The sequence below is a fragment of the Medicago sativa genome, chromosome 3 (assembly GCF_051527215.1).
Source record: "Medicago sativa cultivar Bolivia chromosome 3, Bolivia_mono, whole genome shotgun sequence".
Classification (NCBI taxonomy): domain Eukaryota; kingdom Viridiplantae; phylum Streptophyta; class Magnoliopsida; order Fabales; family Fabaceae; genus Medicago; species Medicago sativa.
Genome location: NC_140751.1, coordinates 50,997,585 through 51,021,536, shown reverse-complemented (window position 1 = coordinate 51,021,536; position 23,952 = coordinate 50,997,585). Strand labels below are relative to the sequence as shown.

Genomic DNA, 23,952 nt, shown 5'->3' with positions numbered 1-23,952 from the left:
AACCCATCTCAGTTTCTCTGTAAAGATTCAACCTTTTTGAAGAACCCATGATGAAGATGAAAGAACAACCATTAGAAGATACTATCATGGAGTTGAAGGAAGATTTGATGCTTTCACCTGCTGGTGACAGTGATCCAACACTCAGAACTGCCCATTTTCTTAAACCCATTTCAAACTCCATTTATGAACCATCTTTTAAGCTTAACCCATTTTCATCATCTTCTTCTGTTTTTGAGCCAAATGATTGGCCTTTGGTAACTCATTTCTATGGCTGGCGCTACCAACGACACAAATGGGTTTCTTGGTTGGATCAGCTTAAACCAAAGTATGAATCTGTGTGGAGGAAAGTTGGAATCTTTGATGCTATTATGAGTACTAAATGCATCATTCATAAAAAATATAACTTGCTATTTGGGATTGTTGACAAATGGTGTTCTGAGACAAATACATTTGTGTTTCCATTTGGTGAGGCAACAATCACCTTGGAGGATGTCATGGTTTTGGGGGGTTACCCTGTCATTGGTGATCCTGTTTTCATTACACTCCATGACCAAGAAATGAAAGAGGTGGAAAAGGAATTGGTCATTGCATTAAAGCAACTTACTACTGATAAGAAACAAGGAGGTGATGCTAGAACAACATTATGGATGGATATTTTCATCGATAAAGGTAGTGAAATTGAACACGAAGCATTTCTTGCTACTTGGCTGTCAATTTTTGTTTTTCCTCATAAAACATTGGTGAAAAGATCTCTATTTCCTATAGCTATTCATCTTGCTAGAGGAAATTGTATCGCGTTGGCACCAGCTGTTTTAGCTAGCATATATAAGGATTTAACTTTGTTTAAGAAAACTATTGTTGATTTGTCAAAACTTCCTGTTGGTTGTGATGCATATCCTTTAGAACTTACTCTTGAGTCACCCTTTTACTTGGTTCAAATTTGGGTGTGGGAGAGGTTCAAAAATTTACAACCAAAACCCATGTTGATCACCCATGGAGACCCTTTTTTGTTTAGGTGGCATAAGGTTAAGCCCTTGATAATTGACAATGTTAGGATGGCATTAGACTCGGCTATGGATGACTTTATTTGGCGTCCATATGTTCGATATTCTGATAAATGTAAGCTGTTTTATCCAAATGATGAAATTTTGGTACCATTTAAGAAGGATTTGGATACAAAAATTATCTCATTTGTTATATGCTTGAGAGTTTCTGAGCTTGTTGGGTTTGAGTCTATAGAACAATATCTTCCGCATAGAGTATCTATGCAATTTGGATTTGATCAAGACGTTCCATGTGATGTGCCTGGGTTCAATGAGACTAAATACATTGCTTGGAAAAACTACTGCAGACCCATATATGATAAAAACTTGTATTTTCCACCAAGATTATTTGAGGCAGATGTTACCACACGTTATGCAAGGTGGTGGATGCAATCAGCATTTCCTCACGACGATTTTGAGAAGAAAATTGTGCGTCGGAAGAGAAGTTCAAGTTCAAGGAAGCGTAGACCTCACGTAGGAAAGTTTAACAGAAGTGGTATTGAGGTTTGTGTTCAACCTGGATTTTCTTCCAATCTTGTTGATACTCTTACTTTTGGAAATGTTTGTGATGATGGCTCAAAAGCTAAAACTAGGAAGGTTGATAAATTTTATGTTGATGTTCCTTATGAAAATTCTCTTCATGATTGTTTGAGAGCTGATCAAAATATTGATGCTGATGGTTCTTCAAGTCTTCCACCAAAACATAACACTCTTGTTCCGTCCATATATGTTGAGAATTGTCAGGATGTGTTGGAAGAGTACAGTTGTATTAGAACAATTGATAAATCCAAGCATTTAGAGAAAGATTTGAAAGGCACAGATGGGAGAAAAGAATCAAGGATTGCTAGTGACAAAGTTTGTTTACTTGAGACTCAAGGTGATAGTTGTAGCCATGCTATCAGAAACGAAGTCTCATTGCCTAATTCTGAATTTGGCGATGATGGTGAAATGGCTGGATACTGTGATGAAGATGAAATCAAGAGTCCATTTTATGATAGAAATGATGTCAATGACATCAATGGGGAAATTGTTGAGCCTTTTACACTAGACATGGAAATTGATCTTGAAAACAGGATTGAAAAGCTTGAAAGGGTGGTTTCTAAACTTAAAGAAGCAAGATTTGGCCAAAAGGTTGAAAATGTTTGATCCAAAAATGTTTTTTTGCTGGTATAGAACCAACTTCATATTCTTAATTATGTGTAATGGTTTACAATAATTTGATTGCTAATAGTACCCTTTTTCTTGTGCAGCCTATGCTAGTTGCTTTCAATTGTAGTAATTAGTAGTAGTTAATCAATATGAAGGTATTTAACTTAGGGTTATATTATAGATCATGCAAATATCAAAGTGAATGAAGCAAATTATGGATTTGTACTGATGAAGAACATGTGCATAAATTAAGGACTGTTTAATGAAATCAAAAACTAATTCTTCTTTGAAGGTGATGAAAATTGATGGTGAGTGAAGCTTCTGTAGTTTTTAATGAATTTTTTTTTTGAACAAGTGCAGATTCAAAAAAAAATTCATTATTGATTTAAACTTTTCTGTTGCAGCAATCCTTGATATGATACTTAGTAGCAGTCTATGAGTCTATCAATCCTCCAACATTTAAATTAAAAATGAAAAACTCTTTGGTGAAGCATCAAGTAGTTAGTAGTAATCTATCAGTCCTTCAATATTGTATGTATCAAGTGCTTATTTTCATATATTTGGTGAAAGAATATATACTGTGATAAAGAAAATATAATGAGGTAAAGGAAAAATAATGATGAAGTGAATATAATCTTAGCAATTTTGAAATTAAAGGCAACCTCTGTGTATCAACACTTGAAGTGAAGCAGTATCTTTCCTGATTTCATCATGATAATTAATTAATGGAGCTTTCATTTCTATAGTACAACCAAAACAAAAGTCCTCAAATCATAATATTGTGGTTATTTATCTTTAGTAGTATTGTAATGCCTAACACATATTTCAACACTTGAGAAGCATATCATATTCCTGATTTCATGATGATGAGTAACTAATGGACCATTTCTCATGTACAACCAAAACAAAAATTCTCAAATATTAAAACTGTGAAACAAAAGTCACAGTACAACTCCAATATATAGTCTATTTAAGGAAAAACAATGAAACCTAAAGAATTTTATTGCTAACTCACTATGGATATGGAAGTCTGTTGTTCAGTAACTGTGCCTTTGTTTCTTGTACAACACATGCTATAAACAGCTTTCATTGGTAGTAATTACTAGTATAGTAGCTGAATAATTATGAAGGTATTGAAGTGAGGCTATTATTTAGATCATGACAATATTGAAGTCAATGAAGATGCTGATTTTGAGATTTAAGTTAGAAAGATAGTACATGAGCTTCTTCTATTATTAATAATCAGGTAACTCTCTCAGAACAAAATGTACCTAGAGAAACAAGTAGTAAATAGTCAAAAGTCTAGCCACATACATGAAATGAATGAAGAGACACTATCTGTCAAAAAATCAGCTAAACAGAACAACTAGAAAGGTCCATCACCAACCTTCAAACTTCAAGACAGACACAACCCTTGCCACTTTCAAAAATTCTGCTTAATATGAATCATTCTCCTAATATGATTCGGTATCTTCAATAATACCTTAACATAGTCTTGGTTAGCAAAGGAATTGAATTTGGATGAACAGAAAAAGAGAAGGAAAATGAGAGAAAACTAGACGATTCTCGTATTCAATTCAACTCATAATGAGACACAATACAACTTCTAATTGATTTGAAACTGTCTAACCAAATGAAATTTTAGCTAACCAACTTCAAGTAGCTAGTTAGTTGGAATTTGCCTCGATAACTTGCAACAGAAGCAACAACTACTAACTAACTTCTGCACTACAATTCAACATTAGTCAACATCGATAATCCAACTAATTCATTAGGCCATCAGCACTAATTGGTATTAGAAGTCACAGATGAAAGGAATGGAGATTCGTCTCATAAGAAAATAATAAGCTTCAGAGCTCAATTGAGAGAAAAATTCATTTGTTTTCATGTTTGATTAATGATAATAGATAGTCAATTGTGTACATAATTGTCCTATTTATATAGACAATAGCACCAACTAATTGATACTAGCAGTATTATGTATTAACATACACTAATAGATGCTGTCATCAAAACACCATTCAACCCCAAAAAAACAACACACGCAGAAGAAAAAACTCTATCCAATATATAGACCAAATACATTATGAATTCAATGAACTTAAAAAGTACTCTTTTGCTTATAAATGTGACCGGATGGAGTATATTGTATGAGAGTTTCATCAAAAAGGTAACGCTGTAAATGGTTAGGGACAAAAATATCTGTTTCGGAATTAAAAAAATTATAAATAAGAAATGTGGTACAAATGAAAACTCAAAAACCTCAGTGTATTTGACCAACAAAAAGAATACTATATTTTTATCATATTTAAGGTTACTATTTTTAAAATACTATCTAGTTAATGTTTTATGGCACAAAGTTTCAAAATAAAATTGAATAAATACAAATAATATTTTAAGAAATATAATAGTTTTTTGGGTAACCTAGGCCTTAGGACAAAAGAATTACATAGCAACTAGTCGTGAAGTATAAACTCCCTTGGGATGAGGCTGCAATGCATTGTAATTTATGTCATGAGGATGCTGAAAAAGTTTTACAAATTCCTATGTTAGTTTCAATCAAAGAAGATAGTTTGTTTTGGTGGTTGGATGCTAGCTAGAGGTACCACTGACGGTAAACAATTTCATATGTAGATTATTAAGATCTTGTTTGCCAATTAGAGCGAAGCTTGTCAAAAAAAATACTTCGTCCCCAAAATTGCTTTCACCATGGTTCTTGTGGTGAAAACTCTTGGTATCTTTTTTTTACTTGTCCGGTTGGCCGTGGTGGAGCCAGGAAAATTATAGAGCCTAGGCAAAAAATTTATCGCAAAATATGGCTTTGCACAAAATATTATAAATTTTTGACAAACGACAAATTAATTATGAATTTTTAAGGTGTCAAAAACTCAAAAAACAAAACAACGGAAATCTCGACCTATAAATCAAATTTTGAGCTCATTATTTACAGAGACATCTATAAAAATACATAAAAATGATCTGTAAAGTTTCATAACATTTCGAAGTCGTTTCAATTTATTTTGATTTTTCAACCAAAACGTGCAAAATTGAAATTTTGTTCCGATTTAGCGTATACTCACAGGTCAAATTTAGTTCCCTAATTTTGCAGGCATGACTAGAAGATGATAAGAACCTTCACAATGAATTTTGTAGTTTTTAAACGAGATACAAATTAATTATAAATTGTTTAAGAAATTCATAATTATGGGGAATAAAAATTCATAATTAATTTGTCCCCGGTCGAAAATTCATAACTAATTTGTCCCTGATCGAAAAATTCATAATTAATGTGTCCCTCTGAAATCTCTTTGCGTGTGAGAATTTTCAGATTTTACCCAATTTTTTTTTTAAGTAGAAAAACGGCTATTGGGCTGGACTTACATAAAAAAAAGTAGCAGCTGAGCCCGGGCCAGACTAGCTGGGGTTGCCACCGCCCCTGCCGGTTGGTATAGATACTTGAAGATATATCAAAATATTGGATTTAATATAACCATATATTTTACATACCGATGAAGTTGTTAATTTTCCTTCAAAAAAAAGTTGTTAATTTATTTTTTAAAGTTACGAAAAGTATGTCTCAAGTGAGAGTGCAACACTTTATGTAGTTTACGAAAAAGTCATAATATGAAACTGTGGGATTAAGTGGATCAAAATGTTACGACAATATATCATCATTCTACTTCCCTTCTCAATCAATGACAATGGGGAAATTTACACTGGCATATGAGTACAAGTTCAACTCCTTAACCAAGTGTGGCTCGTTGGAAGAAGCCTCCCTTGGTATGTTGAAACATAATGTGACTGCATCTTTTATGTATAAAAAAAAATAAAAAATTGGTATTGAAATGTGTATTAGAGATCATGAAGGAGGCTCTATCAAGGTCGAAATTACTTCTTTTCATTCATATCTTCAACTCAAGGAGGGGAGGCTTTTGGTCTCTTGTAATTACTATCAAATGGATTGGTGAATTGAGGCTTAACAAAGTTATATTTGAACTTGCTGCAAAAATAGTGGTTCATAACTTCAATAACTTTATGTCCTGATTTGTATCCCAAGGATTCATCATCATAGATTGTTTCCTCCATTTTTCAATTTTTTTGTTGAAATCTCTAAGAAGTAAGCCAATATACATGGTAGCCCATAAATTAGCTAGTATATACAACTAGTCTTCATGTATTTGATTTGTTACCAAATTGTATTGCGCCTATTTTGATTAATAAAACGAGTTAAATTTGTTATTGTAAAAAAGATGTTTTTTAATAGTAATCAAAATTTGGGTGTTTTTATATGGAAAAAGAAATTGCTACGTGTGAAATTTTGAAAATAATTTAATTTCAAAGAAAAAATGAAAAAGGGTCATGATAACTTGTGCCATCAGGGCACATGTTAAGCAATCCTAAAATAGAAATATTCTATTAATATTTGTGCATTCAACTAATTAAAAGTCAGCAAATTAAATGCAATACACGAACTCCAATAAAAAGTTTCTACATTTGAATGAGATGATAAAATATCTCTTAGAGTTTAATTATATATTGGATAAAATATGTCAACTTTTTGTTTTAGTCCCTCTAAAAAATTTCTTCAACTTTTAGTCCTTAAAAAAATTTTCATCTTCATTTTTCATCCATCAATTAAAGTAAACTCATATGTAGAATTCATATTTTCGAATAAAATTTTGCATAAAAATTCATAATATCATAAGAATCTATCAAAAAAATGATTTTTTAACAAAACATGAATTTAATATGAATTTTTATATTTTTGACAGTTAAAAATTCATTTTTAATTTATGTTTTGTTAAAAAAATTCATTTTATTGGGAATTTTTTTACAGTATTCTACACATTTCTGCACAATTTTATTAAAAAAATACAAAAGTTTATTTAAAAATAGGGACCAAAAGTAGTGATTGAAAATTTTATAGAGACTAAAAGCTGAATTAAAATTTTAAAGGGACTAAAACAAAAAGTTGTTATATTTATAGGTACAAAAACATATATTATCCTTATATATTTCTTACTCTTTTCAAAATGAAATATAAATAAAAAAATATAGATAAAAAATATTTAGACAAAATTTTTAATTTGATACTAGTAGATATATTAACTTTTCACGTAGATTATAATTTATAGACTAGGTTGATTTGACATCAATCCATCATCCATTACATTATACTTCATCCGATCACTATTATAAACAAAATTTAATATTTTAAGTTTATTCAATAAATGATGTATGTGATCTATATTACAAATCACATACATCATTTATTGAATGAATTTAAAATGATAATTTTTGCTTATATTAGTGACCAAAGAGTGTACTCCTTTATATCACTGTTATAACAGAAATGATATTTGGACACATAATTTTAGCCACAATACCGACACCGTATCATTATACAATATTTCTTTTTCTTTTTTTCTCTTCTTCCTCTCCCTCTTCTGCAACTCTCTCTCTCTCTCTCTCTCTCTCTCTCTCTCTCTCTCTCTCTCTCTCTCTCTCTCTCTCTCTCTCTCTCCATCTTCAATTCTCCGCTCCGCTCCGCTCCCCTCCCTCTTCTCTTACTCAACTCTGCAACTCACCGAAAACCATGAATTTTGACAGGGAACCATGAATTCGCTCACCGAAAACTACTCACTGTGCCATCACTACGAGATCGGAGTCGGGTCACGCGACGGAGGAGGTCACCAACGTGAACGAATCAGTGACGACGTGAAGGAGAAAAAGACGCACAGAAGAGAGGAAGAAGGAACAAGGAAGAAGAAAAAGTGTGGTGTTTTTATAGAACTGCCTCTATTTTTAAGTTTGAAATGTCCAATTTACTATGATGTCTATATTGTGTCCAAAATTCTATGTTCAGTTATCATTGCTGCTGTTATAAAGAACTTTACTTTTCAGATACATTGAATAAATAACGTACTATATATAGTCATATAGTCTATAGTATAATCAAATACATTAAATATTAAAGGCTTAAATATGAAAAAGGTCCTTGTAAGTTGGCGCATTTTTGGTTTTCGTCCCTGTAAGTTTTTTTGTTGCGAGACAAACCCTGTAATTACCAAACGTTTTGGATCTAGTCCCTGCCGTTCGATTCCGTGAAAAAAACGATGACCTGGCTAACGGAGCAATACGTGGCATCTGATGACTAGGTATTAGTTGATGAGATGGCATTAGTGTGTGGTTTCCCCCCTTTATATTGAAAAAATGCCTCACTTTTTTCGTTTTCGTCCCTGTGTTTTAGGGTTTCATTTTCTGAAGTTAGAAAGGCAGCAGCAAGTTCCGGTGAGAGAAGAAGCAGTTTTGGCTCAAATCGACGGCGAAAAACGACGGAGAAACGTTAACATTTGTGAATACGACGGTGATCGAAGGCATTAGATAGTTGAAGAAGAAGATTAAACGGTTGTGTTTTGATCTTTGAAGGTAAACAAACTTTTTCACACTCTGTTTTTGGTTTTTTCTTGGATTAGTGTTTATAGTATCTGATATATATGAATCGCCGTTGTTTTTTGTTGTTTTTTCGTTGTTTTGCTGTAGTTTAAATATTGTTGTTGTCTGTTCTGATGTCTGTGTTGTTAACTAATTTAGTCCTAATGAACTTTTTCAGGGATGTCTGTGTCCGTTGTTTTTCATCATGGGGGTGTGTTTGTAAGGGATTTTCTTTTGTATTACAAAGGGGGGAACGAGAATCTGTTTAATGATATTGATAAAGACAGGTGGAGCTATTTTGAAGCCACTGGTATTTTGAAGGAGTTTGGATATGATGATCATCTTAAGTATCGGTTATGGTGGTATATCAATGAGGAGGACAAGTATGTTAGGATTATTGATGACAATGACACTGACAGGATTGCTGATTATGTTATCCAAAACAAGCGCGAGGCTCACATATATGTTGAGCATTCAGTGATAGGGAGTGTAGGAGTCAATGTTGGAGGAGGTCCTAGTAATGTTTTTGGAGGTGTTGGTGATGCTGCAGTTGATGTTTCTGGAGGATTTATTAATGGTGGAGATGAAGTTTCTGGTGGAAAAGATGATGTTGAAGATGAAGTCTCAGGTGATGAAATTGAGAGTAGTGAAGATGAACATGGTGGTGCAAGACTTGATGATAGTGAGGAGAAAAGATCACTGGTGTAACGCCCGTCTTAATTATTCGATTATTTAAAAATATATTTATATATATGATTTACGTGATTTTCATGATTGATATGTGTGAATTTTATGATTCATGAAGTTGAGTGGGTTATATGATTTATAACTGCATAATGTGGAGTATTTTGTTGTGGTGAAGTTGCTAGGTTGTTATGACTTATTTTATTATTAAATAAAATAAGATTTGACAAATAAAATAAAAATATTAAAAATTGGGCTGTGTGGTGAGATGAGCAATTAGTAGTGATAAGAGTAATTAGGAGAGATAAATAGACAGACATAAGTTAAGAAAAGTAGTACGTACGTTTTTGGAGAAAAAGTCAGAAAGAGAGAAGAACCAAGGAGAGCTGCGATTCTGCTATTATCAGGTAAGGGTGAGACTAATTTTCAATATTATTAAGGGTATAATTCTATAGGATGAATTTAGCATGATTAGGTTAAGTTTTGGTGAGAATTGAGAATTAGGTTTAGGATCAATTTTGATGAATGAATCAAGAACAGATGTTAGATTGATGCAAAATTAGTGTACAGACCTTAGATATGACTTAAGATGATAATTAGATGCTATTTGGATGAAGGAATCATGAATATAGGTGAAAAGTTGTGATTTTTAGGTTTCTGGCCGTACTGACATTCATCGCTCGCATCTACGAGCAAGAACACTCGCATCTGCGAGCTAGAACCCAGAACTCGCAACTGCGAGCAATGCAACTCGCAACTGCGAGTGACCTGTAAGCTCGCAACTGCGAGCAGAATAACTCGCCACTGCGAGTAAAGACTTAGGAACCCAGAACGCATGCTTTGCTCGCCATTGCGAGCAAAGTTACTCGCAACTGCGAGTTAGGCTGTTAGTTGCCCAAAATTGTCCCGATGCGATCCTTTCGCACGTATAGTCTTGAGCTGACCTTAGAAGTAAGAATGAGGGTGATTTAGAATGTTTCCAGATGTTACAGAAGTCTGTTTATATGACTGAAATGATTAGTAATGTTGCATGAATAATGTTATGATGTTTTATGATATTATGTTAATGTAATCCATTCCTTAAATGATGTTGAGATATTCCAACACTGTTATATGTTGTAAATCTGTTGTTGTTCATTGCTGCTGACCTTTAATGTCTTGAGATTGCACGAGTCGGTCTATGTTGCAAGAAATTAAGAAGTTGTCCATGATTATGAGTCGTATGAGTCGTTCATGTTGTCGTCTAAGTTGCTAGAAGTTTGAGTTCATTGCATACTCATTAAAGTTGGGGGCTTTAGGCCCGGCAGCCTTTGTGCTCATTAAAGTTAGGGGCTTTAGGCCCGGCAGCCTTTGTGCTCATTAAAGTTGGGGGCTTTAGGCCCGGCAGCCTTGTGCTCATTAAAGTTGGGGGCTTTAGGCCCGGCAGCCTTTGTGCTCACACGTTGAAGAGCCTATTATGCTCATTTGTTGTTGATTGGTACCACATGCATTTGCATATCAAGAAGTTCATGATGTTAAGTTGTCAAGTTGTTGTTGAGTTGATAGAGTTGCATGGTCTAAGATGAGTTGTGTTGTCGAGTTGTTGTTGAGTTGATAGAGTTGCATGGTCAAAGATGAGTTGTGTCGTCAAGCTGAGTGTTAAGTTGATTATGATTTGTGATGAAAATTAGTAATGATATTTGATGATTGTATTTGTTATGAAATGAAAAATATACTGATTGTTAATTGTTGACATGTTATTACTGTTTAAGTTGTTAAATGCATTTTATTGGATTATATGCTTAATGTATTGACTATGAAATCTCACCCCTTCTGCGTATATGTTGCCTCGACCGTGGGTAATGTGCAGGTAATAAAGATTAGAGGCGTTCATGAGTGGACTCTCAGTTGGTGTCTAGGTGCTCTGATACGTAACGGGATGGGGGCTTGCTTTTACTTCTATTCCTTACGTGTCTCTTTTATGAACTAATTTTATGAGATTTTTCAATAAGGCCTGCGTGCCAAGACTTTTAAATGTTGAACTATTTTCCGCTGCAATAGTTTAAGATTTTTCATGATGTTGAATTTGAAGGATAATTATTATTATCCATTTTATGATTTAAATGAAGTATGTGACATTCCGTTGTGATTAAAATACTCTGATTTTAAATGAAATTTTTATGTTGGGAAAACGGGGTGTTACAATTGGTATCAGAGCAGGTCGGTCCGTCCGGCCAAGTAGTGAGTCAAGTTGTGTCATTTTAGCAATTGGAATACCATTATTATGTTATTCTAAATGTTGTGTGTTGTGCAGAGGAGAGACCTGGAGGCTGCGAATCTTATTTGCTATAAGAGGACTAGAATGGCTGGAAGAAATGATGCTGCGATTGCTGCTGCTTTGGAAGCTGTAGCCCAAGCTGTGGGACAACATCCAAATGCTGGTGCTGGTGCGAATGCTGATGTGAGGATGTTGGAGACCTTTCTGAGAAATCATCCTCCTACCTTCAAAGGAAGGTACGACCCTGATGGAGCACAGACGTGGCTCAAGGAGGTTGAGAGAATTTTCAGAGTTATGCAATGTACTGATGATCAGAAGGTGCGTTTTGGAACGCATATGCTGGCTGAGGAAGCTGATGACTGGTGGGTGAGCCTCCAACCTACCCTAGAGCAGGATGATGCAGTTATTACTTGGGTTGTGTTCAAGAGAGAATTCCTAAACAGATATTTTCCTGAGCATGTTCGCGGGAGAAAAGAGATCGAGTTCCTTGAGCTAAAGCAAGGAAACATGTCGGTGACAGAGTATGCAGCAAAGTTTGTGGAGCTGGCTCAGTTCTATCCACACTACACGGGGGACAATGCTGAGTTCTCCAAGTGTATCAAGTTTGAGAATGGTTTGCGTGCTGATATTAAGCGAGCCATTGGTTACCAACAGATCCGTGACTTTTCTGCTTTGGTGAGCAGATGCAGAATCTATGAAGATGACAGCAAAGCCCATTATAAGATTATGAGTGAGAAGAGGGGCAAGGGCCAACAAAGTCGCCCAAAGCCTTACAGTGCTCCTGCTGACAAAGGAAAAGGAAGAGCTAATGATGAGAGGAGGTCTAATAAGAAGGATGCTGGTGCTGAGGTTGTTTGTTACACTTGTGGCGAGAAAGGCCATAAGAGTACTGCTTGTACTAAGGATATTAAACGGTGCTTTCGTTGTGGCAGTAAAGGACATACACTTGCAGAGTGTAAGCATACGGACATTGTGTGTTTTAACTGCAAAGAAGAAGGTCATATTGGGTCTCAGTGTACGAATCCGAAGAAGACTCAGACTAGAGGGAAAGTGTTTGCTTTGACTGGTACTCAGACTGAAAATGAGGATCGTTTGATCAGAGGTACTTGTTATATTAACAATACTCCTTTAGTTGCTATTATTGATACTGGTGCTACACATTGTTTTGTTGCTTTTGATTGTGCTTCTAAGTTGGGTCTTGCTGTGTCTGATATGAGTGGAGAAATGGTCGTCGAAACTCCAGCTAAGGGTTCGGTGACTACTTCTCTTGTTTGCTTACGATGTCCTTTGTCTATGTTTGATCGTGATTTTGAGATTGATTTAGTTTGTCTGCCTCTGAGTGGAATGGATGTAATTCTTGGTATGAACTGGTTAGAGTACAACCATGTTCTCATTAACTGTTTTAGTAAAACGGTGCGTTTCTCTTCTGCTGAAGAGGAAAGTGGAGCAGAATTTTTGTCTACTAAGCAGCTGAAGCAATTAGAACGTGATGGGATCTTGATGTTTTCCTTGATGGCATCCTTATCATTGGAGAATCAAGCAGTGATTGATAAGCTGCAAGTGGTGTGTGATTTTCCTGAAGTTTTCCCTGATGTACCACCGGAAAGAGAAGTTGAATTTTCTATTGACCTTGTTCCGGGAACGAAGCCTGTGTCTAGGACACCTTACCGTATGTCAGCTTCTGAGTTGGCTGAGTTGAAGAAACAGTTGGAGGATTTGCTAGATAAGAAGTTCATTAGACCGAGTGTTTCACCTTGGGGAGCGCCGGTATTGTTGGTTAAGAAGAAAGATGGGAGTATGAGGTTGTGCATTGATTATCGACAACTGAATAAAGTAACTATAAAGAATAGATATCCACTTCCTAGAATTGATGATTTGATGGACCAGCTGGTGGGTGCACGTGTGTTCAGCAAGATTGATTTAAGGTCGGGTTATCATCAGATTAAAGTAAAAGATGAAGATATGCAGAAGACGGCCTTTAGGACGCGATATGGTCATTATGAATATAAGGTGATGCCTTTTGGTGTGAGTAATGCGCCTGGCGTGTTTATGGAGTATATGAATCGCATTTTCCATGCATTTTTGGATCGCTTTGTGGTTGTGTTCATCGATGATATTTTGATTTACTCTAAGACAGAAGAAGAACATGCAGAACATTTGAAAATCGTTTTGCAAGTGCTGAAAGAGAAGAAGTTGTATGCTAAATTGTCTAAGTGTGAATTCTGGTTGAACGAGGTAAGTTTTCTGGGCCATGTTATTTCTAGTAGTGGTATTGCAGTTGATCCATCTAAAGTTGAAGCAGTATCCCAATGGGAGACTCCTAAGTCGGTTACAGAGATTAGAAGCTTTTTGGGTTTGGCAGGATACTATCGAAGATTTATAGAAGGATTTTCTAAGTTGGCACTTCCGTTAACACAGTTGACGTGTAAAGGTAAAACCTTTGTGTGGGATGTTCATTGTGAGAACAGTTTTAATGAATTGAAGAAGCGTTTGACGACGGCTCCAGTTTTGATTTTGCCAAAACCTGATGAACCTTTTGCAGTGTATTGTGATGCGTCCAAATTGGGCTTAGGCGGTGTACTTATGCAAGATGGTAAAGTTGTTGCTTATGCATCAAGACAGTTGAGAACTCATGAACGAAACTATCCTACTCATGACCTTGAGTTAGCTGCAGTCGTATTTGTCCTTAAGATTTGGAGACATTACTTGTATGGTTCGAGATTTGAGGTGTTTAGTGATCACAAGAGCTTGAAGTATTTGTTTGATCAGAAAGAACTGAATATGCGACAGCGGCGGTGGCTCGAATTGTTGAAGGATTATGACTTTAGTTTGAATTACCATCCGGGTAAAGCTAATGTTGTTGCGGATGCCTTAAGTAGGAAGAGTTTACATATGTCTGCTATGATGGTGAAGGAATTTGAACTACTTGAACAGTTTAGAGATATGAGCTTAGTTTGTGAAATGTCGTCTCGGAGCGTTAAGTTAGGAATGCTGAAAATTGATAACGATTTCTTGAAAAGTATTAGAGATGCACAGAAGGTTGATGTTAAGTTTGTGGACTTGTTGGTTGCTAGTAATCAAACTGAAGATGGTGACTTTAAAGTCGATGATCAAGGTGTGTTGAGGTTCCGAGGTAGGATTTGTATTCCAGACAATGATGAGATAAAAAAGATGATTCTGGAAGAGAGTCATAGGAGTAGCTTGAGCATTCATCCGTGAGCTACAAAGATGTATCATGATTTAAAGAAGCTGTTTTGGTGGTCAGGATTGAAACGTGATGTGGCACAATTTGTGTACTCTTGTTTGATTTGTCAGAAGTCGAAGGTAGAGCATCAGAAACCTGCTGGGTTGATGACACCGTTAGATGTACCAGAATGGAAATGGGATAGTATATCCATGGATTTTGTGACAAGTTTGCCGAATACTCCTAAGGGAAATGACGCTATTTGGGTGATTGTTGACAGATTGACGAAGTCGGCACATTTCCTTCCGATTAATATTAGTTTTCCTGTGGCTCAGTTGGCAGAGATTTATATTCGAGATATAGTGAAATTGCATGGTGTTCCTTCAAGCATCGTGTCAGATAGAGATCCACGATTTACTTCTAGATTTTGGAAGAGTTTGCAAGAGGCTTTAGGCTCTAAGTTGAGGTTGAGTTCGGCTTATCATCCTCAAACAGATGGTCAGTCGGAAAGAACGATTCAGTCACTCGAAGACTTGTTGAGAGTTTGTGTACTTGAGCAAGGTGGGACTTGGGATAGTCATCTCCCGTTAATAGAGTTCACATATAATAACAGCTATCATTCAAGTATTGGGATGGCACCTTTCGAGGCTTTGTATGGTCGGAAGTGTAGGACTCCGTTGTGTTGGTTTGAAACAGGTGAAAGTGTAGTTTTAGGACCAGAAATTGTTCAGCAGACTACTGAGAAAGTGAAAATGATTCAAGAAAAGATGAAAGCGTCGCAGAGTCGACAAAAGAGTTACCATGATAAGCGTAGGAAAGACATTGAGTTTCAAGAAGGGGACCACGTGTTCTTGAGAGTTACTCCGATGACCGGTGTTGGTCGTGCATTGAAGTCTAAGAAGTTGACTCCGAAGTTTATTGGTCCCTACCAGATATCTGAGAGAATTGGCACGGTGGCTTATAGAGTTGGCTTACCACCGCATTTATCAAATTTGCACGATGTGTTTCATGTGTCGCAGCTGAGGAAATATGTTCCAGACCCATCCCATGTGATTCAGAGTGATGATGTGCAAGTTAGAGACAACCTTACGGTGGAGACCTTACCCTTGAGGATTGATGATCGCAAGATGAAGACGTTGAGAGGCAAGGAGATACCTCTAGTGAGAGTTGTTTGGAGTGGAACGATTGGTGAAAGCCTGACATGGGAGCTAGAGAGTAAGATGATGGAGTCTTATCCAGAGTTGTTTGCTTGAGGTAAATTTTCGAGGACGAAAATTCTATAAGTTGGGGAGAGTTGTAACGCCCGTCTTAATTATTCGATTATTTAAAAATATATTTATATATATGATTTACGTGATTTTCATGATTGATATGTGTGAATTTTATGATTCATGAAGTTGAGTGGGTTATATGATTTATAACTGCATAATGTGGAGTATTTTGTTGTGGTGAAGTTGCTAGGTTGTTATGACTTATTTTATTATTAAATAAAATAAGATTTGACAAATAAAATAAAAATATTAAAAATTGGGCTGTGTGGTGAGATGAGCAATTAGTAGTGATAAGAGTAATTAGGAGAGATAAATAGACAGACATAAGTTAAGAAAAGTAGTACGTACGTTTTTGGAGAAAAAGTCAGAAAGAGAGAAGAACCAAGGAGAGCTGCGATTCTGCTATTATCAGGTAAGGGTGAGACTAATTTTCAATATTATTAAGGGTATAATTCTATAGGATGAATTTAGCATGATTAGGTTAAGTTTTGGTGAGAATTGAGAATTAGGTTTAGGTCAATTTTGATGAATGAATCAAGAACAGATGTTAGATTGATGCAAAATTAGTGTACAGACCTTAGATATGACTTAAGATGATAATTAGATGTTATTTGGATGAAGGAATCATGAATATAGGTGAAAAGTTGTGATTTTTAGGTTTCTGGCCGTACTGACATTCATCGCTCGCATCTGCGAGCAAGAACACTCGCATCTGCGAGCTAGAACCCAGAACTCGCAACTGCGAGCAATGCAACTCGCAACTGCGAGTGACCTGTAAGCTCGCAACTGCGAGCAGAATAACTCGCCACTGCGAGTAAAGACTTAGGAACCCAGAACGCATGCTTTGCTCGCCATTGCGAGCAAAGTTACTCGCAACTGCGAGTTAGGCTGTTAGTTGCCCAAAATTGTCCCGATGCGATCCTTTCGCACGTATAGTCTTGAGCTGACCTTAGAAGTAAGAATGAGGGTGATTTAGAATGTTTCCAGATGTTACAGAAGTCTGTTTATATGACTGAAATGATTAGTAATGTTGCATGAATAATGTTATGATGTTTTATGATATTTATGTTGATGTAATCCATTCCTTAAATGATGTTGAGATATTCCAACACTGTTATATGTTGTAAATCTGTTGCTGTTCATTGCTGCTGACCTTTAATGTCTTGAGATTGCATGAGTCGGTCTATGTTGCAAGAAATTAAGAAGTTGTCCATGATTATGAGTCGTATGAGTCGTTCATGTTGTCGTCTAAGTTGCTAGAAGTTTGAGTTCATTGCATACTCATTAAAGTTGGGGGCTTTAGGCCCGGCAGCCTTTGTGCTCATTAAAGTTGGGGGCTTTAGGCCCGGCAGCCTTTGTGCTCATTAAAGTTGGGGGCTTTAGGCCCGGCAGCCTTTGTGCTCACACGTTGAAGAGCCTATTATTCTCATTTGTTGTTGATTGGTACCACATGCATTTGCATATCAAGAAGTTCATGATGTTAAGTTGTCAAGTTGTTGTTGAGTTGATAGAGTTGCATGGTCTAAGATGAGTTGTGTTGTCGAGTTGTTGTTGAGTTGATAGAGTTGCATGGTCAAAGATGAGTTGTGTCGTCAAGCTGAGTGTTAAGTTGATTATGATTTGTGATGAAAATTAGTAATGATATTTGATGATTGTATTTGTTATGAAATGAAAAATATACTGATTGTTAATTGTTGACATGTTATTACTGTTTAAGTTGTTAAATGCATTTTATTGGATTATATGCTTAATGTATTGACTATGAAATCTCACCCCTTCTGCGTATATGTTGCCTCGACCGTGGGTAATGTGCAGGTAATAAAGATTAGAGGCGTTCATGAGTGGACTCTCAGTTGGTGTCTAGGTGCTCTGATACGTAACGGGATGGGGGCTTGCTTTTACTTCTATTCCTTACGTGTCTCTTTTATGAACTAATTTTATGAGATTTTTCAATAAGGCCTGCGTGCCAAGACTTTTAAATGTTGAACTATTTTCCGCTGCAATAGTTTAAGATTTTTCATGATGTTGAATTTGAAGGATAATTATTATTATCCATTTTATGATTTAAATGAAGTATGTGACATTCCGTTGTGATTAAAATACTCTGATTTTAAATGAAATTTTTATGTTGGGAAAACGGGGTGTTACAACTGGGTTTGGAGTTGATGGTGAGGACCCTCCTCTACCTCCTCCTCCTCCTCCTCCTCCTCCTCCTAGAAGGACCAATGCAGTGGGTGATAACAGTAGAAGGATGAATGTGATGAGTTGTGTTCCTGGTTCATCATCATCTGTTGTAGATGATTTGGATGTTGGGTATGTTAGTGAGGAACTTGATAGTAGTGACCCTGATGCATCAGGTGATGAAAAGGAACCAAGATATGACCAGTTTAAGATGGAGGAGTTATCAAAGAGTTATAAGTTTAAAGTGGGGTTGGAGTTTATATCATTGGCTCAATTTAAGGAGGCTATTATTGAGTGGTCAGTTTTAAATGGGTGGGAAATAAAATTTATTAAAAATGATAGAGAGAGAGTAAGGGTAGAATGCAAGGTCAAATGTGGTTTTTGGGCCCTTGTAAGTAAAGTGGGGGATAAGCACACTTTTAGAGTGAAAAGGTGGTATGGAAAGCACACGTGTGGTAGGGCAACTTTGAATAGATCTGCAACTTCAAAGTGGGTATCAAAAGTTGTGTTCAAGAAGATGTCAACAAGTGATAAGGATAATCTGACTCTGGAAAGTATTGTAACTGATATGGCTACCACACACGTAGTGGGCATAAACATGAACAGAGCATGGAGGGCCAAAGCAATTGCAAAGGAGAAGATTAAGGGTGATACTGCAAAACAGTACAACCTGTTGTGGAAGTACTCAGCTGAATTGCAGAGGGTTAATCAAGGAAACACATGCAAGATCAACATGGAAAGGCTTGGTCCACAACTACAACCAAGGTTCTCATCCTTTTATTTCAGTTTTGATGGTATCAAAAAAGGGTTTACTACTGCCTGTAGACCTTTCATAGGTGTAGATGGATGCCATTTGAAGACCAAATATGGAGGTATACTTTTAATTGTTGTAGCTAGGGACCCAAATGATCAATATTATCCACTAGCTTTTGGTGTTTGTGAAACTGAAACAAAGGAGTCTTGGAGGTGGTTTTTAACCTTATTATTGGAGGATATTGGTCAAGACAAGAGATGGGTTTTCATCTCTGACCAACAGAAGGTAATTGTGTATTTTTATTTAATTTGTTCCTTTATTAATTTTTTTTTCCATTCTTAATTTCATGTATTTTTACTTACTTTGTTCCTTGCTTTCATTTATGAATCATAGGGTTTGATGGTTGTCTTTGATGAATTGTTTGAGAGTGTGGAACACAGAATGTGCTTGAGGCATTTATATGTCAATTTCAAGAAGAAATTTGGAGGAGGTACACTAATTAGAGACCTTATGATGGGAGCTGCTAAGGCTACTTATTTTCAAGAGTGGGAGGCCAAGATGAAGGAGTTAAAAGCTGTCAATGAGGGTGCCTATGATTGGCTTATGAAATTCCCAACCAAATCTTGGTGTAAGCATGCATTTTCTTTTTATCCTAAGTGTGATGTGCTAATGAACAACATTTCTGAAGCTTTTAATAGCACAATATTAGTAGCTAGGGACAAACCTGTGTTAACAATGTGTGAATGGATAAGGAATTATTTGATGAATAGGAATTCTGTTCTGAGACAAAAAAGTTGATAGGTGGAATCAAAATATATGCCCTAAGCCTAGATATAGGTTAGATAAAGAGGTTGAGAAGAGTGGTAACTGGACTGCTATATGGTCAAAGGCTGAGATATTTCAGGTGGGGCATATTCACAGTAAATATATATTCATTGTTGACATTGCCAAGAGAAGTTGCAGCTGTAATTTTTGGGAGCTTGTGGGTATCCCTTGTAGGCATGCAGTAGCTGCATTAGGGTATAGGCAGCGAAAACCTGAGGACTTTGTAGATGCTTATTACTCAAAGGCTAAATATATTGAATGTTATGATAACAATGTGAGCCCTATAAATGGAGAGGACATGTGGCCTGAAGTGGAGGTTGAGGAGATGCTTCCTCCCTCATACAAAAGAGCTCCTGGTAGGCCTAAGAAACTCAAAAGAAGGGAACCAGATGAGGATCCTAACAAGGGAAGGACAACTACTTCTTATAGGTGCACCAAGTGTAACAAAAATGAACACAATGGAAGAAGCTGCCTTAGTCAAGTGACTGACCCTGAAGCTGCTAAGAGAAAGGTAAATTTACTTAGTACCTTCTTATCACAGAGAAAGCCTAAAAGAAAACAACATGAAGTTTCAAATGCTAATGTTAATGGCCCAAGTAATCAATCATCCCAAGTTCCTCAAGTGAATGACCCAACTGTTAATGATGGAAACCTTCCTGATATAGACCCAGAATTTGAAGCCCTTGCTGCAAACCTTGCAGCAGCTTTTGAGGCTAGTCAATCTCAACCAAATGTGTCTTCAGTTATCACATCTGCTAAAAATCCCCCCCCCCCCAAACCAGTTAAGTATTGTTCAACTCTTTAAATGAAGCATTTATATAGACAAAGCAAAAATGAATTATAAACTAATACAATTGTGTTAACTTAGGTGAAGAAGACTAAGCAGAATACTCAGACTCAGAAAACTGTTAGGAGGAGTAATAGGTGCAGGAAATTGAAGACTGTCAAGGTCTCTGGAGCTGGAAGTACTCAATCTCAACCTTTGGTAATTGATGATCAGGTTCATCCAGCTGACATGCCAGTCAAAAGGTCTAGGAAACTACCTCAAATAGGTAGTAGCTCTCAGAATGTAATAAATGTAAGTGTATTATGTAGGTTAATACATTATGAATAACTGAAGACTTTGGTTTAAATAATACTGGTTTTTGCTTATAAATTTTGTTGCAATGTGATTAGGAAGCTATTGCTACCTCTCCAATTACAACTGAAGTTCCAAATGCTCCAACTGCTCAAGTTGATGATGAACAAATTGAAGATGCTACTCAATCAAACAACACTATGCCCACTCAATCCAGAATCATTCAGTCATCTCAAGCAACAAAACAAAACAATGATGTTGACATCATAATGGATGGACTGAACGCATTGCCACCAGCTCAAAGCAATGAAGCAGTGACAAAAATGATTGATGAACTGTTGAACTGAGATAAGAAAATAGCAGAGGTTCGAGGCAAAAGGGTCAAGAGTGTTGGAAATCCATCACAAAATCAGACAGAACAAATGATGGCTGGACTAAGAAACTTGCCCCCAGAGGAGTTACAGATGGTCACTAGAGATCTGCTTATAGCACTTGCGAAGGGGAGGGACAATGTTCAGAAGTTCAAGAAAGGAGAAGGAGTGAATGAGGATGACACAAGACCTGCAGAGTAGATCAAGAACTGCAACTAAGCTTTTATTTTGCTATGAACATGTCTATGCTTTTATTTTGGGGATGACACAAGACCTGCACTAGGCTTTTATTTTGCTATGAACATGTCTACCTTATGTCTAATTCTGTTTTCCTTTAAACATGTCTACTTATTATCTAGGTAATTTTGCTATGAACCTTTCCATGTTTTGATGTAACCTGGCTTTTGTTAATAGCCATATGACATGTAGTTGACAATCAATTTGCCATGTTAATGCCTAGCTACTGTTATCTATTTGCTTGTTAGTACTTGATCATGTTTTTTTGTTATCAAATTCAGCACACAATACTTTAACGGGCAACAAACAAACATCCTTCCATTAATTCAATTAAACCACTAAAACCCATGTTTCAATTACAATCAAACTCCAAAGGAAATAAACCAAACCATTACAAACCAAACCATTACAAACCAAAATACACAACTTCAACATAGTTTTGACAACTTAACCATTCATTTTAAATTCATTACAAACAAAGCAAAAAATACCCAAGATAAGATCAACAAAATCATAAACAGGTTGCTCTTCTTCCTTGACTGCTCAAGCTTCTTCTTCAACTTCTCATTTTTTTTTGATTCCCATCTCTTTCATCAGCATGGTCAAATCTTTCATTACCTCTTCACAGTTGCAGTCACAAGGAAGCTTCTTCAAGGCAGATGATGATGCTTCAGTTGCTTGTACTGGTACAAGACGGACATATGGAGGATGTCCTTCAATCTCATCATCCCATATGTACAACTTACAACTATTACCGGCCTGAGATGAAAACAAACATATGCAGCAAATTAAAATGTGTGAAAATAACAAAAAAACCAAGTATTACAACGACAAACTCACATTATATGTTGAGCATTTCCAAAATTTCCTTTTAGGGTTTTCACTTGAATTGGATATGAACATCCTCATGGTTTTGTTGCAACCACAAATAGGCAACTCATTAGAAGATGATTGATAAATAGAATGAGAAGACATTGTTGAATGATTCGCTTGAAAATGTTGGGCCCAAATAGAGGAAGAAGAAGGAGAGAAGAGAGACAGAGAGTGAGTGAGAGGAAGAAGGAAGAAAGACCAGAGAGAGGAGGAAGAAGGGATTTTAAGTTTTTAAAATTCAAAAATTGAAAATTTCGATTTTTTAAATTAGTCCCTATGGTAAATTTCGTTTTTGGTTTTAGTCCCTATACTAACCCCAGTCATCAACTAGTGCCAACTCACGAAGTGCCACGTATTGCTCCGTTAGCCATGTCATCGTTTTTTTTTCACGGAATTGAACGGCAGGGACTAGATCCAAAACGTTTGGTAATTACAGGGTTTGTCTCGTAACAAAAAAACTTACAGGGACGAAAACCAAAAATGCGCCAACTTACAAGGACCTTTTTCATATTTAAGCCAATATTAAATGTATTTAAAAAATCAATTTTTGTTTACAACAATGAACGGAGTAACTAATCACTAAAAACAAGACAAAACAATCCCAACAAAACAACGGATTCATTCCAATCCAACAAAACAAGAGCCTCTTGATTTTCCTTTCTTTCCCTCTAACTCTTTACTTTCCTGCTTTTGAAATTCTTTTCCATGGCGTCATCATCCTCTGCAACAAAAAAACGCTCAATTGATAATGGTGATGATGATGACGATGACGTGTCACCTTCTTCTCTTCATCTTTTCACCAAACGCAACCTCAAGAACAACAACAGCATCATAGAAACTAGACATGATGAACTCATGGTTTCACCTTCAACAGGTGAAAACCTAACACTCAGAGAAGCTTTTTTCATCAAATCTTCCATCAAACGCTCAACACCACCACCGCCACCACCCCATTTCTCTATTTCCACAAATTCGAGATTACAAGTAAAGTACAATGGATGGAGAATACCACAACCAGAATGGAACAACTGGGTCACAAAATTACAACCAAAGTTTCAATCTTTATGGATCAAAACTGGAATATTCAATGCAATCAAAGCTTCTACTCATGAAATCAAAAGGGATGATGATTTGATTCTTCAACTTGCTAATAGATGGTGTTCCAAGACCAACACATTTGTTTTCCCTTGGGGAGAATCAACAATCACATTGGAAGATATAAAGGTTTGTTTTGGTTATTATCTTTTGGGTGATTCAATTTCTACCCCTCTTATGAACAGTGAACAAGAAGAAGCAGAAGAAGAATTGATTGAAGCAAGGAGAATGTTTAATAAAACTAAAGCTAAAAAAGTTTATCAAAGTGTGTGGATGAAGCATTTCATGGAGAATGAAAGCAAAGTGGAGCATGAAGCCTTTTTGGTTTATTGGTTATCAAGGTTTGTTTTTCCTGAAGATTCTTATAATATCATTTCCACAACTTTTATCCCTATTGCAATACTTTTAGCTCATGGAAATAGGATAGCTCTTGCACCTGCTGTTTTAGCAAGTATCTATAGGGATTTAACTTTGCTTAATAGCACCATTCAGAAGAGTGCCACAACACCGAGAGA

At 36.1% G+C, this 23,952-nt stretch overlaps 2 protein-coding genes and 1 pseudogene across 2 annotated transcripts; all 3 read left to right on the top strand.

The window, feature by feature from the left end:
* The first annotated feature begins 17 nt into the window (after nt 1-17).
* LOC146938094 (uncharacterized) lies at nt 18-2,428 on the top strand. Its single transcript, XM_085752119.1, has one exon. The coding sequence runs from the start codon at nt 48-50 to the stop codon at nt 2,187-2,189; it is 2,142 nt and encodes a 713-aa protein (XP_085608245.1). The 5' UTR covers nt 18-47; the 3' UTR covers nt 2,190-2,428.
* Nucleotides 2,429-18,148: 15,720 nt separating this feature from the next.
* On the top strand, nt 18,149-19,358 carry LOC146938093 (uncharacterized). The gene is made up of 2 exons (XM_085749582.1): nt 18,149-19,251; nt 19,352-19,358. Exons 1-2 carry the CDS (start codon nt 18,149-18,151, stop codon nt 19,356-19,358), a joined length of 1,110 nt encoding a protein of 369 aa, XP_085605708.1.
* On the top strand, nt 19,358-21,208 carry LOC146938092 (uncharacterized; annotated as a pseudogene).
* The last annotated feature ends 2,744 nt before the right edge of the window (nt 21,209-23,952 follow it).

Bases quoted from the DNA above. Each gene is read 5' to 3' on its own strand.
- LOC146938094 (XM_085752119.1), top strand. From the start codon at position 48: ATGATGAAGATGAAAGAACAACCATTAGAAGATACTATCATGGAGTTG.
- LOC146938093 (XM_085749582.1), top strand. From the start codon at position 18,149: ATGTTGGGAAAACGGGGTGTTACAACTGGGTTTGGAGTTGATGGTGAG.